Source organism: Camelus dromedarius, chromosome 7 (assembly GCF_036321535.1).
Source record: "Camelus dromedarius isolate mCamDro1 chromosome 7, mCamDro1.pat, whole genome shotgun sequence".
NCBI classification, from domain to species: Eukaryota; Metazoa; Chordata; class Mammalia; order Artiodactyla; family Camelidae; genus Camelus; species Camelus dromedarius.
The window spans coordinates 55656683-55679188 of record NC_087442.1 but is presented as its reverse complement, the minus strand read 5'-3'; the positions used below and the strand labels follow the sequence as shown (position 1 = coordinate 55679188).

The window sequence follows — 22506 nt, the reverse complement described above, 5'->3', positions numbered from 1 at the left end:
CATTTTAGGTTCACAGCAAAATTTAGTAGACAGTACAGAGTTTCCATATAACTTCTGTCCCCACAGATGCACAACCTCCCCAACTTGGGACATCCTTCACCTAACTGGTACATTTGCTACCATCAATGAACCTACACTGACACATCACTATCACCCCCAGTCTGTAGTTTACATTGTGGTTCACTCTGGTGGTGGTCTTTCTGTGGGTTTTGACATACATACAGTGAATTGCATCCATCATTACAATATCATGCAGAATAGTTTCATTGCCCTAAAAAGCCACTGTATTCCACTTGTTTACCCCCACTTCCCTTCCCCAGACCTCTGACAACCACAGATCTTTCACTGTTTCCATAATTTTGCCTTTTTCAGAATGTCATATAGTTGGAATCATACAGTATGTTTGGATGTACAGTTGATTTATCCATTCATCTATTGAAGGTGAGAGAGAAAGTGTGTGTACAATTAGTTTGTTGTGTATACAACAATCTTTCCAAATTTCAGCAACTATGAATAAAGCTGCTATAAACATACATGTACAAATTTCTATGTGGACATGAATGAATTTTAACTCATTTGGGAAAAATCAAGGAACTTGATTACTGGATCATATGGTAAAAATATGTTTAGTTTTGTAAGAAGCTGCCAAACTGCTTCCCAAAATTAACTGTACCATTTTGCGTTCCCACTGGTAATAAATGAGTTTTTGTTGCTCCACATCCTTCCCAGCATTTAGTGTTGTTGGTGTTTTGACTTCTAGCAATTCTAATAGATGTGTAGTAATACCTCATTATTGTTTTAATTTGCCTTTCCCTTATGGCATATGATGTTGAACATCTTTTTTTTTTCTCCTTTATTTTTTATTTTTTTATTGAGGTATAGTTGATATACAATATTACATGTGTCAAGTGTACAACATAGTGATTCACAATTTTTAAAGACCATGTTCCATGTACAGTTATTATAAAATATTGGCTATATTCCCTGTGCTGTACAATATATCCTTGTCAGCTGCCTTTATTTTTTTTTTACATTTTTTATTGATTTATAATTATTTTACAATGTTGTGTCAAATTCCAGTGTTCAGCACAATTTTTCAGTCATTCATGGACATATACACACTCATTGTCACATTTTTTTCTCTGTGAGTTATCATAACATTTTGTGTATATTTCTCTGTGCTATACAGTGTAATCTTGTTTATCTATTCTACAATTTTTAAATCCCAGTCTATCCCTTCCCACCCTCCACCCTTGAACATCTTTTTATATGCTTGTTTTCCACCTATATATCTTCTTCGGTGAGCTCTCTCTTCAGATCTTTTGCCTATTTCTTAATTTGGTTGTTTGCTTCTTATTGTTGAATTTTAAGAGTTCTTTTACATTTTGGATGCCTGTCTTTTGTCAGATCGGATAATAATCTGATTTCTGTATCTTTCAGTTTGTTTTTATTTTGTTTGTTCATTTGTTGTTTTTTTTTAAGATTCCACATGTGAGTGAAATCATACAGCATTTGTCTTTCTCCATCTGATTTATTTCACTTAGCATAATACTTTCAGCGTCCATCAATGTTGTCACAAATGGCAGGATTTTGTTCTTTTTTATGGTTAAGTAGTACTCCATTGTGTATACCACATCTTCTTTATCCATTCAACCACTGTTAGACACTTAAGTTGTTTGCATATCAGAAGTTTTAATTTTAATGAAGTTTAACTTAATCATTTTCTCTTACGGATAGTGATTTTGGTGTTGTATCTAAAAAGTCATGGTCAAACCCATAGTCATCTAGATCTTGTTTCTTCTAGGAGTTTTATAGTTTTGCGTTTCACATTTAGGTTTCTAAATAATTTTGAGTTAATTTTTGTGAAAAGTTTAAGATCTGTGTATAGATTCTTTTTTTCACATGGGTGTCTAAGTGTTCCAATGCCATTGTTAATATTTAAAAGTCAGTTACTTTCTTACAACCAGCCATGAAAATTGAAATTGGAAATTTAAAACACAATACCAATTTCACGAGCACCAAAAACAAAAAAAATCAAATGCTTATGTATAAATCTAACAAAATATGTACAAGATCCATATGAGGAAAACTACAGAATTATAGTAAAAGAAATCAAAATCAAATGGAGAAATATTCCATGTACATAGATAGGAAGATTCAATACCATCAAGATGACAGTTCTTTCCAACATCAACTATAAATTCACTGCCATCCCAATCAAAATCCCAGCAAGTTATTTTGTTGATGTTGACAAACTGATCTAAAGTTTACATGGAAAAACATAAGTCCCTGAATAGCTAACACAATGTTGAAGAAGAACAAATTTGGAGGTCTGAAACTATCTGGCTTCAAGACTTTCTATAAAGCTACAGTAATCAAGACAGTGTGGTATTGGCAAAATATATTAGACATAGATCAGTGGAACAGAATAGACAGGCCAGAAATAGACCCACGTATATATAAATCAACTGATTGTTGGCAAAGCAGTAAAGGCAATTCAATGGAGAAAATGTATTCTTTTCAGCTAATATGTTTTTAATGCAAACCAAATGGTTATAAGGGTAGACTGAGACCATATCATGAAGGGTTGTACGTATTATATCTTGAATTTGAAGCCACTGAAGGTCTATTTGGTGCCCTTTGGAGGACATTAGGGATCAGAAGAAGAGGAGAAACCGTTTAGACCAGTGATTCACAAACTTTTTTATTGAGAGATTTATTTTATATAGTTTGTTATATATAACTAAAAGATTTCATGAAATAAAGGCTTGCTGGTAATTGTTCTTTTTAGATTAAAAAATGCTGACCAGTCTTCACTAAATTGATTTCACTATCACTTACAGGGTTAAATAATTTAAATAATCTAGTCAAGATGCTTTATTTCACAGTTAAGGGGAAGTGAGACTCAAAGTAACCTCCAGTTAATCTCAGGGTTCCACAGTTAGTTAATGGTAGAGCTATGACCTGGTTAGTGCTAGTTAGTGTTCTTTCTACTGTCATTTATTAATCTGTCATTCAGCACTTCAGAAAGCATTTTATATTATCATTAAATCTACTCAGTGACTAAAAACAAGTTCAGTGCTAAAATATAGACGTCTAAAATCATTTTGCAAAATCACAAGTAAATTCAAACTGCAGAAGGGTACACAGTGATTGATTAGGTCAAGTAACACGGTCTTGTAAGCAAACTTCGTCAAAAGACTGAAAGCTTTCTTGTGTTATATGTGTGTTATGTGAGTACTTGCACATAAACATGCTGATTTGTTCATTGTCACTGGAACTCTTCCTTCACTTGACATACCCTTCAAGCCATACTCGGTGCCCCTGTACTCTTAGTCAAATAATCTCTTTTCTCCTTTAAGAATAGGTGTTGAATCACATTGTCTAGGTAACTGTGTAAACTTGAGCAAGTGACTTAATGTCTCTGTGCCTCATTTCCTCACTTTAAAATGGAGAGAGTAACAAATAATACCTACTTTTTAGGGCTTTTTTTTCTTTGTTCTTTTTTCTGTGGTTTAGAGTCTGGTAACAGTGACAGTGCACCTGACTAGTATGAAATTCACTTTTCTATTTAGTTGCACAGGAAAAAGAAATGAAATGGTTTTCACTAAAGGTGAAATTTATGATTATGTCTAGTACTTCTGAAACACTGAAAATAACACATCCATTGTGTTTTTTTTTCTTTATTTGAGGACCACTTAAAATTACTTTAATAGAATATTGACTTTAACCATATTTCTTTAATACTCTGTAAAATTTAAGTTTAATCAAGTGTTAATTTTTTGTATATTTTTCACAGTATAGAAATGCCTTTTCTTCCTTTGAAACTCCAACTTTTTTAAGGAGCAAGAATTTCTTGCATTGGCAATGTTAAATGTAACTTTAGCTTTCAATTCATTGCTGCAGTTACGTTTCCAGAGCCTGCTATAAGAGATAAACCCATTGCAAATGAAGACAGCATTCATTTCCTTCCTCCTCAGGCCACACAGAATTGATTGAGGTAATAAAATGACAGCACTTTGTAATATACTGAAGGCTCTTTAATTCGAAAACCAGTTCCAACCTGATTCAGAGCTTGTTTAAAGCTAATTTATAGCTTGCATAATTTTCAGCTGGCTGACCAAGGTAAAGGATGATATATGAAAACTGATAAAGAATTAACTTATGATACATTCAGACCTGTCTTGTTACAGTCAACTGGTATTAAAAAACAGGTTGGGGAGGAACGGCAGAAGAAATAATCAGTAAGCATTTGCTTCACATAAGTAACACTGTTGACTACAGTTTAAATTTCCTGTCATCTTATTTCAAACCTAGTTTCTTGTCCTTTCTTTGTAAAAATCTGTTCTATTTTCATTTCTCATCACATATTAAGATCAGTGTGAGGCTGAGTACAGTGAACAGCTGTTGTGACTTCCACAGTTGCCAGATCTATTGTATGCCATGGGTGCAGTGCTGCTGCTAAATAGCTGTCTGTAGGCATTTTAATTACAGATCATCTTTGTCAAGGTGCAGGCTGAATGGAGTTAGAGCTCTTCATATTTATTTGGGGTGAAAAACCAGGATTAGGCTTTTTGCCTTTGTGGGCTGTTTTTAATCTCTTTATTCTAGCATATTTATTCATTTTTGACCCACATATAAAACAACTACCATAGTAAAGTATTCTGTACTTTACTGAAGCCAGATTTTCAGAAATTTCATGTCAGCATTCACAAGTAAAAAAATGGATTACATTTTCTTTTTTAATGTTTGAATCTTTTGTGTGGTTATTACTTTTTTCCTTGAGGGGAAAAAAAGCAGTGAGGATGGGTATATCTTTTGCTATATTCTATTATTATAGGATCCTAGGAAGTTTTGAAAACTTTCAGAAGTGCATTTACCATTTTTAACAATGTGTATCACACTTAGTACACTGCAAATGTTTTGGATGTCTAAGCTAAAAAAATCAATAAATATATATGAATATAAGGTTACATATATAAAACTGAGAAATTCTGTTGTTTCTTCAGTGAAATTTGTCTAGATATCTGATTAGGTATTAAGATGAAAAGATTGTGGTTTAATTATGTTCATGGTAAATGGTCATAATTTTAATTACTTTTTTGAAAGTTATATGCACATATGCTTATTGTAGAATAATATACAAAGATGAAAATAAACCAAGGAAATAACTACTGCTAACATTTTGTTGTATTTTTCTATGTGTATTTTTTAAAATCTTCCCATATGACATATGCTGTGCATTCTCATTTGGGGGCAATATCACTCCAAGAGGGCAAATACTGGTTCTTGCAGGGATGAAAAACCAAAATTGATTGGTTTGTGACCCTCCACAGCTTAACCTTTTCTGATAAAATCTTATTTTTACTATTGTTGTCTCAAGTTTTTTATATTCTTTTTCATTTTAGTCTATTATAAGATATTGAATATAGTTCCCTGTGCTGTACAGTGGGATCTTGTTGTTTATCTATTTTATATATAGTAGTTAGTACCTGCAGTCCTGAACTCCCAGTTTATCCCTCCTTCCCCCTGCCCCATAACCATGTTTGTTTTCTATGTCTGAGTCTGTTTCTGTTTTGTGTCATTTTTTGATTCCATGTGTAACTGATATCATATGGTATTTTTCTTTCTCTTTCTGAGTTATTTCACTTATGATGACATTCTCCAGGTCCATCCGTATTGCTGCAAATGGCATTATTCTATTCTTTTTATGGCTGAGTAGTATTCCATTATACACACACACACACACACACAGCTTCTTTATGCAGTCATCTGTTGATGGATATTTAGGTTGCTTCCATGTGTTAGCTATTGTAAATAGTGTTGCTATGAACATTGGGGTGCATGTATCTTTGTGAATTAGAGTTTCCTCCAGATACATGCTCAAGAGAGGGACTGCTGGATCATGTGATAAGTCTATTTTTAGTTTTTTAAAGGAATCTCCATACTGTTTTTCATAATGGCTGCACCAGACTACATTCCCACCAGAGTAAGAGGGTCACCTTTTCTCCACACTCTCTCCAGCATTTATCGTTTGTGGGCATTTTAATGTTCGCCATTATGATCAGTATAAGGTGACACCTCACTGTAGTTCTGATTTGTATTTCTTTGATAATTAGCAATATTGAGCATTTAAAAAAATTTTTTTTAATTCTTATTTTTTACTGAAGTGTAGTTGATTTACAATGTTAGTTTCTGCAAGGCAATCAGTTATACATAAATATATTTTTTTTTCAGATTCTCTTCCATATATTGAGTATTTTTTCATGTCCCTATTGGCCATTTGTATGTGTTCATTGGAGAAATGTTTGTTTAGGTCTTCTGCCTATATTTGGATTAGGTTGTTTTTTTGTTCTTGTTATTGAATTATATGAGCTGTTTGTATATTCTGGAAATGAGGCCCTTGTCAGCTGCATCATTTGCAAATATTTTCTCCCATTCTGTAGGTTGTCTTTTTATTTTGTTTATAATTCCCTTTCTATGCAGAAGCTTGTAAGTTTAATTAGGTCCCATTTGCTTATTTTTGCTTTTATTTCTATTGCCTGGATAAACTGCCCTAGGAGAACATTGCTAAGATTTATGTCAGAGAATGTTTTGCCTGTGTTTTCTTCTAAGAGGTTACTAATTAAGGTAACTAATTGTCACACTCTTATGAGCTTCGTCTTGGGAAGAAATTAAAGACAGAGAAATCATCAGCCTTTGGTTTGAAACCAAATTTAAAGGATTTTATGAAGTTGTATTATATTTAAATGAAGAATGTATCTATTTTAAACTAACCCTAAAGTATAGGTAATTTTAAATGTTAAAAGGCAAATGTCTGAGAAAGACAAGCATTTAGCTTTGTTTCCAAAAGAAATGGAAAATAAATTACAAAAAATGAAAAATATGACAACTCATGGTACCTTTTAAAGTACAAAAGGTATAGTAAATGTTTCTAGAATTGATTAAAGTAAAAATTTCCATAGGATATGACTTAACATACTATTGCTAATAATGTACTAATTCATCATTGTGATCAGCAAGTCCATATAATAATGGCATTGACTTCTAGATTCCTATCTGCATGTGGGGATGACCTGGCCTCTGAGGCCCCTATACACATGCATATACTTGATTCAACACATACTTTTGTACACCAGCCTTCTCATACTCCTCCACACACTCCTACTTACATCTCTACAGATGTTCCTGCACACAGCTCTACACACACCCCCTACATAGCCCTTTACAAGACCTCACCATACACACAGCCTATACATATATCTACACACTCAACACTAAAACAAAACTTACTTTCTTATTCTTATTGTGTGTGATGTAACCTTTTTTTTCCAATTAAATTTCACTTCTAAAACAACTCGCTAAACTCACTGAACCCACATTCTATCTAGACTAGAGCATGCATGTTGTTATAGTACCTCCTGACTGATATACAGGCCTATGTTTTTGCTAGGTGTCTAAGCATATGAATACAGATTCAGAAGCAAATATAAATAATCTAAGAGGAGGTAATACTTTGCTTACATTCTTAATTTTGTGTAGAGATTTTTCAAGTTCTTGTGATTGTTCATTGTTCAACAGCGATGAGCTATAGATTTATAAATTTTTAACCATACAATGGACAAACTACAATTCTACATAAAGTATTTAAAGAAACTAGAAATTCAAACAAAGAGCTTTAAGTAATAGAATTTGAAAGAGGTTCATATAATAAGATTGATGTTTCTATACTTTATGATAAAATGAAGGGCTTTGTGCCAGTAAAATGGTTGCAAATTTTGCCATTATCTGAAATTGTTCCCATGCGGTTACTGACAAAGAAGAAAGTTTAATTCCTGAGAAACGTCTTTGATATACATTCAGTCTTGTATAAATGTCAAGAAGCCAATACTATTTTCTGTTATGTTTACTATCTGTGTGTTAACCTCTTTCTTTAATATGTCAGTTTTTATAAAATTGAAATTAAGTGACATATGTCTGAGGAGCATCAGGTTTGCAGTCAGACAGACCTGGATTTGAACATCTACTCCTCTACTTGGTAGCTTTGGCACCCTGTGTGAATTCCTTAACCCTTCTGGGTTTCTATTTCCTCATCAATAAAGTAAAGGTAATTATGTGAAGGCATATTCTGAATATCAGAGAACAGCATATGTAGAATGCCTAGCATAATGACTGGCCCGTTGAGTTCTCTGTAAACGGTAACACGCACCACCAGGATTAGTAGAAGTAGTAGTAGAAGTAGTAGTATATCTCATGTTATTTTTAATCTAGATTTGTGAGCAAAACCAAACTATTTTGTTACATGTATGTTTGATTTTTCATAGTCAAAGGGATAAAAGATGCCTAAAAACTTACAGAAGCTCTTTATATAATTGTTGAAAAAGATTGCTTGAGAAAAACAGGATCATGTATAAATTTGATTATAGACTTATAACCTATGGTTCCTAGGTTAATATGGAATCATATATGGAAATAATACTATTTCACACTTTTTTCAACAGAGGATTATATGAATACTGTATATTCTAAGCATCTCAATTTTTAATTCAGGCTTTTATTATAGAATTTTATATGATATTAAATTATTGCTAATGAGAGGTCAGTAGATACTGCAGATGTGGTCAGACTTACCTGAACAAGTTATGTCTCCCTTAAAAATTCAGTTTGTTAGAATTATCAAGCATTTACCTAAGGAGAGAATTGGTTTCTCAGTTATTTGACAGAAATACCAGTTTTACCTTGAGTGTTACTCCTAATGGTTTACTTCTCATTCATTTAAAATAGTGTACTCTTAGAATTTAAATCTAGAAGTGACTTTATAAAGTTATAGATCAACTGGTCAAATTCTTTTAGACTTCTTTTTTCTCAGGGTTATCTCTAGTTAAGAAATCTGGAGTTCCAGAAGATTTGTGAATGATTTGTGGAAGACCCATGATAAATAGTAGGGCCCAGATAAGGACTTTGACTTTGTCTCCGAGTCCATTGATCTTTCCCCTATGGAGTACTGATGTCCAGTGCTCATTTATGTACATGTGTAGTTAAATCTCTTACATGGCCTATATAATTCTCAAATATTATTTCCATGATTATCTAATTGGGCTTATTGTTTGGCATATATAGACAGAAATACTTTGTCATTTTGATATAAAATAAGTTACTTTAAAATCTTCCTTGCATTGTGTTATATAATAGTCTGAATTTCATCAAGAGCATAATGGGATATATGGTTCCCACAAGGAAATTTAATCTACACACAAATTTCATTCTTTGAAATTATCAGCTTCGTTTTGCATCAGTGTAGCATGTGAATCTCTGGTTATAGGTATTTCTGTGTTTCATTTTTTAAAACTAGTTTCAAATTGTTTCTAGCACCTATAAACTTTTATACTTATGTCACTTTATTAGTGATATCACTGTTCCTACTTGATACTTCCTTCTCCTTACCACATAGTCTCCCAAAACTTAAAACTACTTTTTCATGAAAGAAAAAAAAATACTAGCATATTTTCCTCAAATTATCAGACTATAAGAATTCTTTGCCTGCAGAATTTCAGGTGACTGCCTTTTGAATATCTAGAAATAAGAAGTGGCAAAGTAAAGGAACAATTTACTTAAACAAGTAGCTTCACTTTATTGTTTCTACATTAGGATTTCTTAAACTTTTTTTTGTGTGTCTGTGTGTGGTGGGGAGGAGGTTGGTTTGTTACTACAGATGCTTCTCAACTAAAGCAGTTTTATTGAGTTTTCTCCAAAGTATGCTACAGACCACATGTTAAATTTATTGTGAATGCAAAATAATGATCTTCAAACACATATTTTCCCAAACACATAGAATTACAGGTTTTTAAAATTTTTCCAGTAACCTTACACATCCTCAAATTTAAAGCCAGTAGAAATGCTAGATGCCCTTTTCTGTTCCTATGGGGATACGCATAGCAATTATTCACTGCTCCATAATGGATCATTTTTATCTACATCTTGTGTCTGTTTTGTTTATATAGAATAAATATTTATGTTTTCTCATTTTTCTGAACTAAGCGATATAGATAAAATAGGTTTGAAGTATCCACTATAATTCATTGCTTGAAAAGGAAGGCCTGATATTGATACTGTCTGGAAGAGAAACTATCTAAATCATTTCAGCAGCAAGCTTATAACCAAGATAACAACGGCATTTTCCTTCTTGAAAATGTATCTTCCATATATTAAAGTAAGAAAATGTATCTTCCATATATTAAAGTAAAGTTGTTTATTAAAAATAGCATGACAAGTTTAACCTATCATCACAAACCTAGCTTAAAGAAGATTCTGTTATGTTTGATAGGGAAAAAGTAGCTATAAGGTTTTTAGGCACATATCCTATACTGCTCTGTTCTATACTGTTCTTTCCTGCTCATACACATAGCCCTGTACTTTAGTACTGGTTACATTTTTTGTAGTTAAATATTTGTCTAGGACAGGAATGATCTATACATTCCTTGATCTGTATTACTTAAAAATTAGGAATTAGAAGGTTTTAGTTATGTTGGAAATACTTGAGATGCTTTGGGAATTCAGATTTACATTTCTTGACTTTGACTTGATATATTTCCTTTTCCTAATGAAAACAACATTTTATTGAACTCCCTTTTTCCTCCAAAATTGGCACTGTTTATAAAAAAATAAGTGAAAGAGTGTAAAATATTATGTACGTCCCGATTACAACTTAGTTCTCTTAGTCTTTCCCAACTCACTTCTACCATTTTTGAATGCCCAGCAGGAGTCATTCCTAATTACTGTCTTTTGTTTATTTCCCTTATGTACCTATCGGCCTATCCTGACTCAGAACCATATTGTTCTTCTTTCCATCCCCACTGCTATAACAGTCCTCCAGGCCACCGTCATTTCTCATTTATACTCGTGCAGTTGTCTTCTGCCTTATTTCCCTGTTTTCATTCTTACCTATAACCTCTACCCTTCTTTCTCTAGTGCAGCCAATAATAATAAGCTTAAAGCTCAAAATCAAATCGTATTACTAATAGTAAACCCTCCAGTGGCCTCTCACTACAAACGGAGTAACCAGTACAGCCTACACAGGCAACATTTCATCTCATGCCAGATACGCTGGTGTTCATCCCGCCAAGCTCATCTGTACTGTGGGGCCCTTGCCTTTGTTCCTGCTGCCTGGACAGTTTCTTCCTACAGATGATCATTCATCTCAGCCTGAACGTTACCTTTTTAGTAGAGGAACTTCCCTGACTACTTTGTCTGACGAAAGCTGTGCTCCCACACACTGTATTCTTTCCCTTTATTTTTCTACTACATCAAAATATGTTATCTATCATAAAGTGAAGCCTGGAATAAAGCTTTCTGAGGGCTCTCTATGGGTCAGGACCTGTACTGCTCCTCACATTTTGTTTCATTCAATACCTTTAGCCATCAGTAATAGTTACTACCATTTTATAGAGGGAGAAAATGGGGTCCAGAAAGGATAAGTGTTTTTTTTCTCAAGGTTGCATAGCTTTGGGTAGTGTGTGTATCAAAGTTAGGATTTGAATCTAGGCTTGTCAGTCACCACAAAGCCCAAGTTTCCTCCACTACACAATTGCATAGAAGAAAATATTCAGTACACCTAAAGTAACCATCCATAGGCATTATGTAATGCTAGACCCAGTACTGTCTCCCTTTCCATGACATTTCCCACTCCTATTTTTCCCCGCTCTTATTGGGTGTCAACTGACTGAACCTTCTCACTGTTCCCTCTGCCTGGAGTGCCCATCCCTCCATTCCTTACCTGACCTGCCCCTTCTTATCCTTTAGGGCTCAGCGTATTTGTCATTTTCAAGAAGTTGAGGGGGCTTCTCTGAAACTTCTTCATTCTTCTATTAAAAGTTTCATAGCACTATACTTTTCTTTCATTAACCGTATCATAATTGCAGATACATACTTGTGTAATCAGTTGTTTTAGTCACAGATTACAAGTTCCGTACGGCTAGGACTGTGTCTGTGTTATATATCACAGCTCTTTTTCAGTTCCTATTATAATACCTGACACACAGTTGATAACCAGGGTGGGATACACAGGTGGCTTGCATAGCTCTCTCAATGTTTTTTCCAAATTGGATATTTTAAAATGTCATTGTAGGAAAAATTTTTTCTAATATTCCATAGTAGCTTAGATCATGGACTATTAGGAAATACATTATACTTATAGAATAACTAATTGGTCACAGAAAAGGTTGGTTAAATAAATTTTCTGGCAAGCTTTGTAAGTGATTTGGTACTTGCAGAGCAGCTCACCTTTTTGAATAATTGAAGGACCATATCAATGCATGATTTTAATTGTGGTAACAGTTTAAAGCAAACAATTTAAAATACTGAATCTTATTCTTAAAAAAGCAAAATAAGTGATAATCTGTAATTAAAGATATAAAAATGTGGCTATTATATTTGACACTTATAATGAAATACCACTATTAGAGAAATTTTTATGTGAAATTTTCTAAAGTAGAATTTTTAATTCTTCTTGAAGCAAAATCAACTTTTCTTTCATCCATGAAAGATTAATATGCCGTAGGAAATGTGTTAACTTGGACATCTAATGAGCTATTAATTTACAATAAAACTGTTAAGATTAATGGGTTCACTCTGGGGAAAATAGCATTCAACTTGAAATAGAGATATTTGAAGCAACTTCATCTGTTCACTTGGGAGTAAGGTTTTTAAAATTCATTTTCTAAACATAAGTTTATTTTTGAAAGATATAATCCTTTGATACTGAGTTTATCTTAAGAAAAGAGCTGTCAATGTAAGTTACGTTGAAAAGTATGTATTTTAAAGATTCACAGTATTAATCTTTGAGCATGAAGGAGGGTGTGGTGTTTTGGTACCATAGCCCAACTCTAGAATATTAATCACTAAAAAAACAATTCTACTTATGTATTGTCATGGTTTAGTTTTCTTCTCTTCACATTTTTATGCTTGATATACTTTATACTTTCTCCATCATACATACTGTAATTATATGCCTGCCTGTCTGCACATTGGAACATGGGATCCTGTAGGCCACAAGACATTTCATTCATCTTTGTTATTTCCAACACTTTCCCAAGTGTCTGACATACAATCGTTGTTCAATAAATTGTTGCAGGAGGAACAATGGAAGGATTTGGGGAATAGAATTTACTTCAAGAGTTAAGATTATCTTTATGAGACAAAACGTTTAATAAGAGTCAAGGGACAAAATGTATTTCAGACTCTTCTAAAGTGGGACTATTTTACCATAACAGTTGAATCTGGTTCTAATGATTCTTAAACTTTATGAATCCCCAAAACATGACAATAGATTTCTTGTGTGAAACATAACTCAGTATTACTGAATGACTGTATGATTTTACTACCAAGCAGTAAATACTAATTTATAGTATGGACTCTGTAATAAGCTGTTCACATCGCGGAAATGTCAAAACTTTGCTATAACTAATTACCTCTGCATACTGTGTTGACAGGAAACTTTATAATGTTTAAAACCAGAGTATACTTATTTCTGCATCATCTAACAAAGAGGTTTGTCTGTTTGCTTGTCTGTTTTTACTTTTTGGGTTGAGATAACTTCAGATTTTAAAAGAGTTGGTTAAGTTGTATGGAGAGTATGAAACTCCCAGCTTCTCCTTGTGTTAACTTCTGATGTAACACAATTTCTTGGCTGTGGAACTATAATTTGACTGGTAAGCTCGCACATCTCGAACATTTTTAGACATCATTTTTGCTTCATTTTAATGTGATAGAATTTTTTAAACTCCTGGGAATTTAAACCTGTGTGTGTATATTTAGCACACACACAAAAATAATAAATGTAGAAATGTCTCTTCTCCTTGAGTACCTGTGGGAAAAGTAGTTTATACATATTGTCTATAAATATTAGCACATTTGAGATTTTTGAAACATTACATTTAGTGAATAGTAGATGATTTATGCAAAACTATTTTCTGAAAAGCCTCTTTAAATATTATATCTTAGAACAGTATAAACTTTTAATTCATATACATTGGACATGTGCTGTTCTCTCTCATTTGAAAATATGTTGGCCTATTATAGAATTTGAGGGTTTTTTAGTTTTTTTCTGTGATCAGTGCTGACTATACACTTAACTTACCAACCTAAATACTTCAAAAGCAGATAGTATCTTTTTTCTTTATTTTATTGAGATATAATTGTGACTTACGGCACTGTATAAATTTAAGGTATATAGCATGATGATATGATTTACATACATCATGAAGTGATTATCAGAATGGGTTTAGTGAACATCTGTCATCTCATATAGGCAAAAAATTAAAGAAATAGAAAAAATTTTTCTTCTTGTGGTGAGAACTCTTAGGATTTATTCTCAATAACTTTCATATATAATATAATCAGTACTAATTACCTTCATCATGTTGTACATTACATCCCTAATATTTATTTATCTTATAGCTGGAAGTTTGTACCTTTTGACTGCCTTCATCCAATTCCCTCTTCACTCCCTCCCCAACCCCTTCCCTGCCTCTGGTAACCACATATCTCATCTTTTTCTATGAGTTTGTTTTAGGAATATAATTGACCTGCAACATTGTTAGTTCCTGTTACACAGCACAGTGTTTCACTATTTCTGTATATTTCAAACAAATCACCATTGTAAGCCTAGTTGCATGTGTCACTATACAAAGATAATACATAGTTATTGACTGTGGTCACCACACTGTCCATTTCATTGAAAGCACATAATATCTTTTAAACTAAAATTTTATAAATGAAGGTAAGTTATCAGGATAGGGGCCTCTAATGTTAATTTCTAACATACACTTCTAGGCTTGGCTTGTCTTCTAGACACTGGAAGTCTACTAGAGAAGGAAATTTTGTTTACCTTTAAGAACATAAGCTCCGCAGGGGTTATCAAACACACGCACCATACAAGAACTCATCTGTCAGAGAGGAAAAGAGTATGTTGGTACTCTTAGCCCCAGCAGTTTTGCACCATGTCTTAAACATATTTTAAATACCTAAAATGTACATTATAAAAGTTGTGCTTTTTTCATATTTGTGGGAAGATAGAAGCTTATAGAATTAGGTTTATGATTAAGAGTTTACCCTAACTCACACTTACCATCCATCATTCATTTTCTTTCTTTTTTCCTGCCTGTTCTGCCCGATTCTCACCTTCCACTAACTGATCTTCATTTCCTTTACTATAAATATGTCCTAGCAGATGGCGGTACCAACCCTTAAGGCCTTTCTTTCCAGGTCAGAGAGATTCCCTCTTGATCTCAAATCATACATGGGAAATCCAGGCTGATTGTTAACTGACTCATTTCTGTGCTGCCAAGAGCCACCACAAAGAAGTAAAAAGTAACAGGAGGAATTAAAGACTTTCCACTTGATCTGCTCCAGAATCACAAACTAGAGAGATAAATATGACTGCTCAATAAATGAAACAGAGTTATTCATAGAGTCTCATACATGAAATTAGAAATCTGTCTTACTTCCTATTAAAATAAAGGACATAGTTTTATAATACTAAATAATGGGAGGTTTTGTTTGAATCACTTTGATTCACTAGCTTTTGTTTGAATCACTAAGTAGAGAAAAAGGTAGGAATTTATAAAATAACTCCATTTTGTTTAATGACATATACGTTTGGGTTAGGTTTACTAAGAACCTCCCACGTTACTTTAACTTTACAATATAGCCCTAGACTTTCTAATTAAATATGCGACTTCTGTCATAAGGAAAAAAACCTCTTACGCTTTTTACAGTAAATTTAATTAAGCATTTCTTGTAAATTCATTTCAGTATCTATCATGGCCCACTAAAGTTGGAATTCAGTTGTAAAATGGTAGATTAATTGCTTTTTGTATTAAATGAAATAAGAATTTCAAATATGCAAAGTCAGGAAATTTAATTGTGATCTTCAATTGCTTATTCAATGCATTGGAAAACTGCATGCAGAAGTACAGAAGAAAGGGCCAAAGGTTGTTAAATGTAGCACATCACACACATTTTGCACTTTACTTAATGATCCAAGTGTTTATTACTATGAAGTAAATGCACCATTTAAAGAATTATAGTGGAATTGTAAAACGTTAAAAACTCTAATTAATTTTATTCTGACACATGCAGCATGTTCATTTTGCCTAAAACATTTTTATTATCGTCAGTATTTCTCCAGTTATTAAGATAAATTTTTTCCTCATTGTGCAACACTAGCATATTTTCAGTATTGAAAGCACAATCGTAAATGCTGTTGAGAGTTGTATCTATTATATGTTTTAAATGAATAAAAGAGTAATTTTTAACCACACATTGAAACAGTATATTTTATGTTGCTTTTCTACACTTGTTCTGTAACTAACAGAACAGGTTAAATGTGTCTTCTTATTTTTCACCTGAAGCTATGTATATACTACATGTTAAAAGGACTATTATTAAAGCATACATACCATTTTGACTGCTGATGTGAATCCAATCACATTAACTCTTCCTTCTCTGACTAGCTAAAGGAATATTTAAAATCTAAAGAAAATATCATAATAGAAATATTTTAAGTTTGTGCTTAGCTGTACCTTTTCACTTTATTTTACTGTTGCACCACCATGTGTCTTTGTATGCTGTGAACAGCAAGCTAAGTAAAAACAACTGACCTCATTCTCTTAGAAAACATAGGCTCCCATTATACTTGCTGATCTGGAAATAAAGCTTATGTTTTCTGATTGTGAAAGCAATCCATGCTCACAGAAATGCAGGAAAATACATGGAAGCACAGAAAAGAGAATAAAAATAACATCACCTTTATGAACACTTGAGGTACTTAAGAAAGAATTTAAAGTAGAACAATGGCAAGCGAATAACTTATTTTAGATGTGTGTTTCCAGTATAGAGGCTACAGCGACCTTCCATTTTTTTCCACTTAAAATCTTTGGGCATACATCACACTGTCATTTTAGAAAACTTTCATTAAGTAGTTGTTTCTATTTTGTTTTCTCAATCTTTCTATTTTGAAATAATTTTAAAATGACAGATAAATTGTAAAAATAGTACAGACAATTCCCATTTGCCCTTAATCCAGCTTCCTGTAGTAGTGTTATCTTCTATAATCAAAATAAATTACTGAAACCAGGAAATTAACATCAAGACAATACTTCTAACTACTACATAAACAATACTCAAATTTTGCAAGTTTTCCCACTAATGTCCTTTTTGTGGTCCAGGATTGCACACTGCATTTAGTCATCATGTCCCCTTCGTCTCCTCCAGTCTGTGACGGTCCAAGCTTTGTCCTGTCTTTCACAATCTTGACACTTTTGAAGACTACTATTCAATTATTTTATAGAGTGCTTATCTGATGTTTTCTCATAATTAGATTGAGGTCCATGCATTATTGGGAAGGACGCCACAGACCAGAATTGATATGCCCTTTTTAGTGCACCTTATCAAAGGGTTAATGCTAATATATATTACTGGTAATGTTAACCTTCATCACTGGTTACAGTAGTGTTTGACAGAATTCTCCACTATAAAGGTATCCATAAACTCACCTTAAAAGATTCAAAGAAATAATGGGGAAAGTTTGTTCCTTTGTATAATCCTACCTTCAAAAGAAATCATTTAAAACTTGGCAATCTAGAGGGTAAATACTGAGACATCTGTACTCATAGACTACATGTAATTTGAGTCCAAAGATTACCTGAGCAGTAGAAATTCCTGCTGTTAAAATAATTGGTCTCTGTTTGGAGTTGGTTTCCTCAAGAGAAAGGAAAAGCAAGATACATAGGTTTTATTAATTGACATCAATTCTTTGAGCTATTATGAGAAGTCAGTCAAATTTGTAAATAAGGGAAAATAGCCCTCTCTTCCAGATTGATACTGCAAGCTGAACAGCATTTAAACAAAATCTTGCAGACTTTATTTAGTGGTAAAAGGGATTTAGTTTAGATTAAAATGGCAGTGCTTTTACTTATTTCTCTGTTAGAATAACTCTTTTAGTCTCATGTTGCCACCTGGAGCATCAGTCCATAATTACATGGTCCATGTGTGCCTCAAAATTATCATTCTCCTCACTACAACAATGCCATCAGTGTAAAAAGAGCAGGAAGGCCAAGGAACCACCTTCAGCTATTTGGCATTATCAGTGTTACTGTTATGTGGGTGTGTATTCTTGAAATTCCTTGTGTAACTAGCAGGTGCAAGGGTGCTATAATCCACGTGTTTTCTGGAGTATGAATTAACAAGCTTAAACATTAAGAGGTAAACCTGTCTACTCTCCACTAACCCCAAAGGGCACATTTTCTTACTGGCTGCTTCACAACACTTCATGAAACAAATGTCAAACTTGTCAGGGCTGTCAGTAAGAAAATGATCCGTGTAGCAAGGGTCTTCTTTCACTGGGAAACAAACAGATGTCTTATCTCAGCAAAGCTGAGTGACAAAAACCTGCTATCTATCAGAAGAAATATTTGCCTGACTTTAATATCCAGTAGTGAAGAAATACTTCGGTAAAAAAAGCTTCCTTTCTTTGCAGTTTCATTCATTATGCAGTCATTTGTGAATGATACTTGATTTGCTGCCTGGGCTATTTTAATTAATTGTATTTATCTTGAACTGCTTATAAATAGCTCTTATAAAAATTGACCTGTAATACTAGAAACACAAATTACCACTTTCAAAAACAAAAGTAAAAGCAACAACAAAAAAGAAAAGTAAAAACAAAGCAACCTCTAAAATCCTTTCTGGAGCTTTATTATATCTAATTATCTAATTCTAATGCTTTTATTTACAGTGATTAAAATCTATTACTTTTTTTTTTATTATTTTGATGATATTACATTAATAGCAATTATGATGCGGTGGACTCTAGCAATTGGGATTAAGTCCTTTCTCCACCCGTCCATAATCCTTTTCTGTATTCAGATCACAGCTATTCTTTTACAAAGGAAGAGAGAGATTGTATCTTCTTACTTACACAAATAGTTTAAAGGCATAGAAAGGCAAGATATTTTAAGACATTTTCTCTTAAAGAAAGAAAAGCATGGAACACTTTTGCACCTGTTCGGAACTGGAGGCAGTGTTAGAAAAGACACGTATTTATTAACTACTTTATTACTAAGAAAAATTCAACAACAAAAAGACTAGCATTCTATTAAGAATGTTAAGTATGAAAGTAAATACTATGGATACTTTCTAGTCCTCAAGGTCATCAGGGAAAACTAGATAGCCAAGCCTGTTAAACCAGTAAGTCTTACTGCCATGGGAACTCAGTAGACTGTACACATAATAAAAACTCCATTCTTTTCCAAAAATTAGTGAATATGAGCTTGATAATGGTAATTTTGGCTCATGTTGCTTAAACATTTTTGTTTATTCCTGTTTTCAGTACACTACTAGTAAATTTAGATTGCCAGAAGTGTGACTACTGGATAAGGAAGGATTGTTTCACTATTACACATAGTTCAAGAAACATTTATTAAACTCCAACTACATACTAAATGTGCCCTTTTAGATGGTAGGAATATAAGACAAAGAAGATAAAGCCCTGCCTTGAGGAACATACAGACAAATTCAGTGCTGTCTAACAAAAACTTCTTCCCATCTTTACCTGCTGACATTCTCTGTCAGTTTTTCACCTGAAGAAGACAGTGGAAAGTATGGAGTAGGATTTGCTTTTTATTAGGTTGTAATTAAAATATAATCTCAAGAAACTTGTCTTAATGTGGAAACTACCTGTTCACTAACAGATTTTCAAGAGTCAATTGAACATAATATCTCTATTTAGTAGAGACACATTGGAAAAAATTAAGCAACATGCAGTAGCTATTATGTTTAGAAAAATACTAAAATTACATCACCAAAATTGATATTCAGAACCCTATCCCTTGTATCCCACATTATCTGTAATGATTCAGGTTGGTTGATATTATTGATAATTTCTCTACTTTCCTGGTGTTGAGAAAGTCTAAATCACAGGTGCTGGTGAAATTTAGAGAGAGAGAGAGACAATGTATATAAAGGAAGCTTTCTCTATCTTAATGTTTATGGGCAAGGGTATGGCTCTTCATGGAAAACAAATATATATACCTTGACTTGCATTTACTTAATAAAGTCAATTTACTAAGCAAAGCTCAACAATTATCTAATTGAATTGAATTTGTTTTTATAAGATACAGAGATACAGGATGATGTGTTTGGTGATACTGATTTTACTGTTGTCTAGAGATACTTAAGAAATTGCTACTCATACTATCATTAACTCAGTAATAAGAGTTAGTGCTTTTTACTTCAGTTAAAAAAAAGATGAAAGGTCTTACTTGATAAATCAGAAATATTAGGAAAGCAAGACAGTTTTGTACTTCGGTGTTGTTAAAGGAACATACATGATGAGATGGGTTACAAAATGTAAGATGAAATATTCTTCCAGACCCTCGTTTTTAATACTTTGAAGGTTGCTGTTTACTATTGAATATGAGATGCACTTCATTCCTATGGAAGCAGACATTATGATGTCAATTTATTTACTCATATTACACAGGAACCTGCTGTGAATTATAAGGCCACCACTTAGAATCGAAACTGTAGAAAGATGTAAGCATTCTATCACCTGACATGCCCATTTCAGAGTTTCCTATTTTAGAGCTGACTCATCTTCAGATAACATACGGTAGTACAAGTCACTGGAAAATTGGCAGACCTGTCAAGAAAGTATGCTGTATGAGACAAAAATGCCATGCTGGAGCACATATAGTGTCCAGAAGTTAAATTTACTGGGGGTTTTTTAATCAAATAAGTAAAAATATCTGATCGACCTCCTAAAAATGACACTTTTTAGTGGCAGGTGTTTACAAAAGTAATTTTTAGGTCATTGATAAAGTAACTTGCTTTTAAAAACATATCATTTTATGTTTTTAGTCTACGGGTAGTATAAAACAGCACCCATTGTAAATATTTAAATGTTACATAATTTTGCCATTTTGTGTTTATAGCCTTTCCCCTAGGATTACTAGAGTCACAATAGCTAATTCTTCAGAGAAACGGAGTTTAAATGTATTTAGTATAGATAATAAAATGCCCTAAGGTTTATATTTTAATGTTTTCTAAATTTTATTTCACAGGAAGATGAAAATGAAGCAGAAAGAAAAAACATATCTCAGGATCTCAGCATGGAACAGAAAAATCCAAAGAAATAAAGGATTTTCTGTAGTGTTTTGAAAAGTTTGCAACTTCATAATAGCAGATACAATTTCTAATTGTAAAGTGTTAAATTGTAAAATCTAATTTGCAAAATGTTCTCAATAAAGTTGTTGAAAATGAAATAGGAGCTTGCATTTGGAATTTGTTTTTAGAGCAAATTAAACTTTCATACAAAAATTAGGCCTTTAAAATTTTTGTTAATTCTTTACTGAAATTTGAGAATAGAGACAGAATTTTCTCTTATCTGTAAGCCAAATGTTAACACATGGTGGATGACGTAAAAAAAACTCTGAAAGTCTTTTTCCCCCTTACAAGTCTCTGCTGCCTTCTTCAGGGACCTTAACAGAATTCCAATTATGCGTATAAAGGAAAACAAAAATAGTTCAAAAATGAACAGGGAATGTGTGCATGAGAAAACACTGAAAAACCAACCAGTGCCACAAGATGAAACACCGTTTTCTGATTTCTTCAACTTAATGCGCCACATAATACTCTAGGACTTTAGGTAAAGGCTAAAAAGGAATGATAATTTAACATTCTCTGGGGCAGAAGTAATACCATGACTCTGAACTTACCATATTTACTAAGGACGTAGTGTGTGCTGGGCTCCACACACTTCTCCTGGACATTTCAAGAACAGTTCCCCATCTGTGTTTCTTTGGCTTAGGAGTTATCTAAAATTCCTTCCATCCCTATCTTTATCAGAGTTCTCAGTGACCAGCCATTTTACTTGCCCTGGTTCTAATTCCTAAGCTACCATTTGCCAACTTTAGCAGGAGCAACAAATCTACTTGCTGTTTGCAGATGTCTTTGTTTGATTATTTAAAGCAGAGTTTCTTACAGTGAGAAGCAGAATGTTGGAAGGCTTCTGAGAGAATGCCAGCATACACTTCTTCCCTGTGAGGACGGAATCTGTGTACTCACCCTGGAGCCACGGCTTTATCACAAGCATTTGACGAGCACAATAAAGGTGTGACAGTGGGACAGACTGGCAGCTGCGACACAGTGGGCTGAAATGAGAAAAACTGCAAGTAAGCAAGATAGAAAATCCGTTGATGTGTAGCCTCCAATAACGTAACCATGGACATCAGGAGAACAGCTATATCCCACAGACTGAACTCCCTCGATGAATTCTGAAGCAAACTTCGAGCCAAAGAAAAGCCTGAAAAGGTATGTCGGAGTCTGAAGAGGGCCTTTGCAATAAGCAAACACAAAGATTATTTTGACTTTTTTCCTATTTCTTTCTCTTTTTAGAGTAGATACTAGTCTATTTCAGAATATCCATATTCATTTAGATTGGAATGACAT

General features: G+C 33.2%; 1 protein-coding gene and 1 long non-coding RNA gene across 4 annotated transcripts in view; one reads left to right on the top strand and one right to left on the bottom strand.

Moving 5' to 3' along the window:
• PHF14 (PHD finger protein 14) overlaps positions 1 to 21320 on the top strand; it is a 139453-nt gene extending 118133 nt beyond the window's left edge. The window contains exons 18-19 of one of the 2 annotated variants that reach the window (XR_010381672.1): positions 3907 to 4000; positions 21120 to 21320. Coding sequence is in view for 1 of the 2 variants with exons in the window: in XM_031454961.2 (XP_031310821.1) it covers positions 21120 to 21194 (75 nt within the window). In the remaining variant the exon portion in view is untranslated. The remainder of the gene's footprint in view (positions 1 to 3906; positions 4001 to 21119) is intronic. The other variant, XM_031454961.2, reaches the window with a different exon arrangement.
• The window catches only part of LOC116153992 (uncharacterized), a 64868-nt gene extending 42681 nt beyond the window's left edge, over positions 1 to 22187 (bottom strand). For both annotated transcript variants that reach the window (XR_010381674.1, XR_010381673.1), the window contains exons 1-3: positions 22123 to 22187; positions 14885 to 14942; positions 8632 to 8688 (exon numbers count right to left, since the gene is read on the bottom strand). This is a non-coding gene — a long non-coding RNA (uncharacterized LOC116153992). The remainder of the gene's footprint in view (positions 1 to 8631; positions 8689 to 14884; positions 14943 to 22122) is intronic.
• Positions 22188 to 22506: the final 319 nt, after the last annotated feature.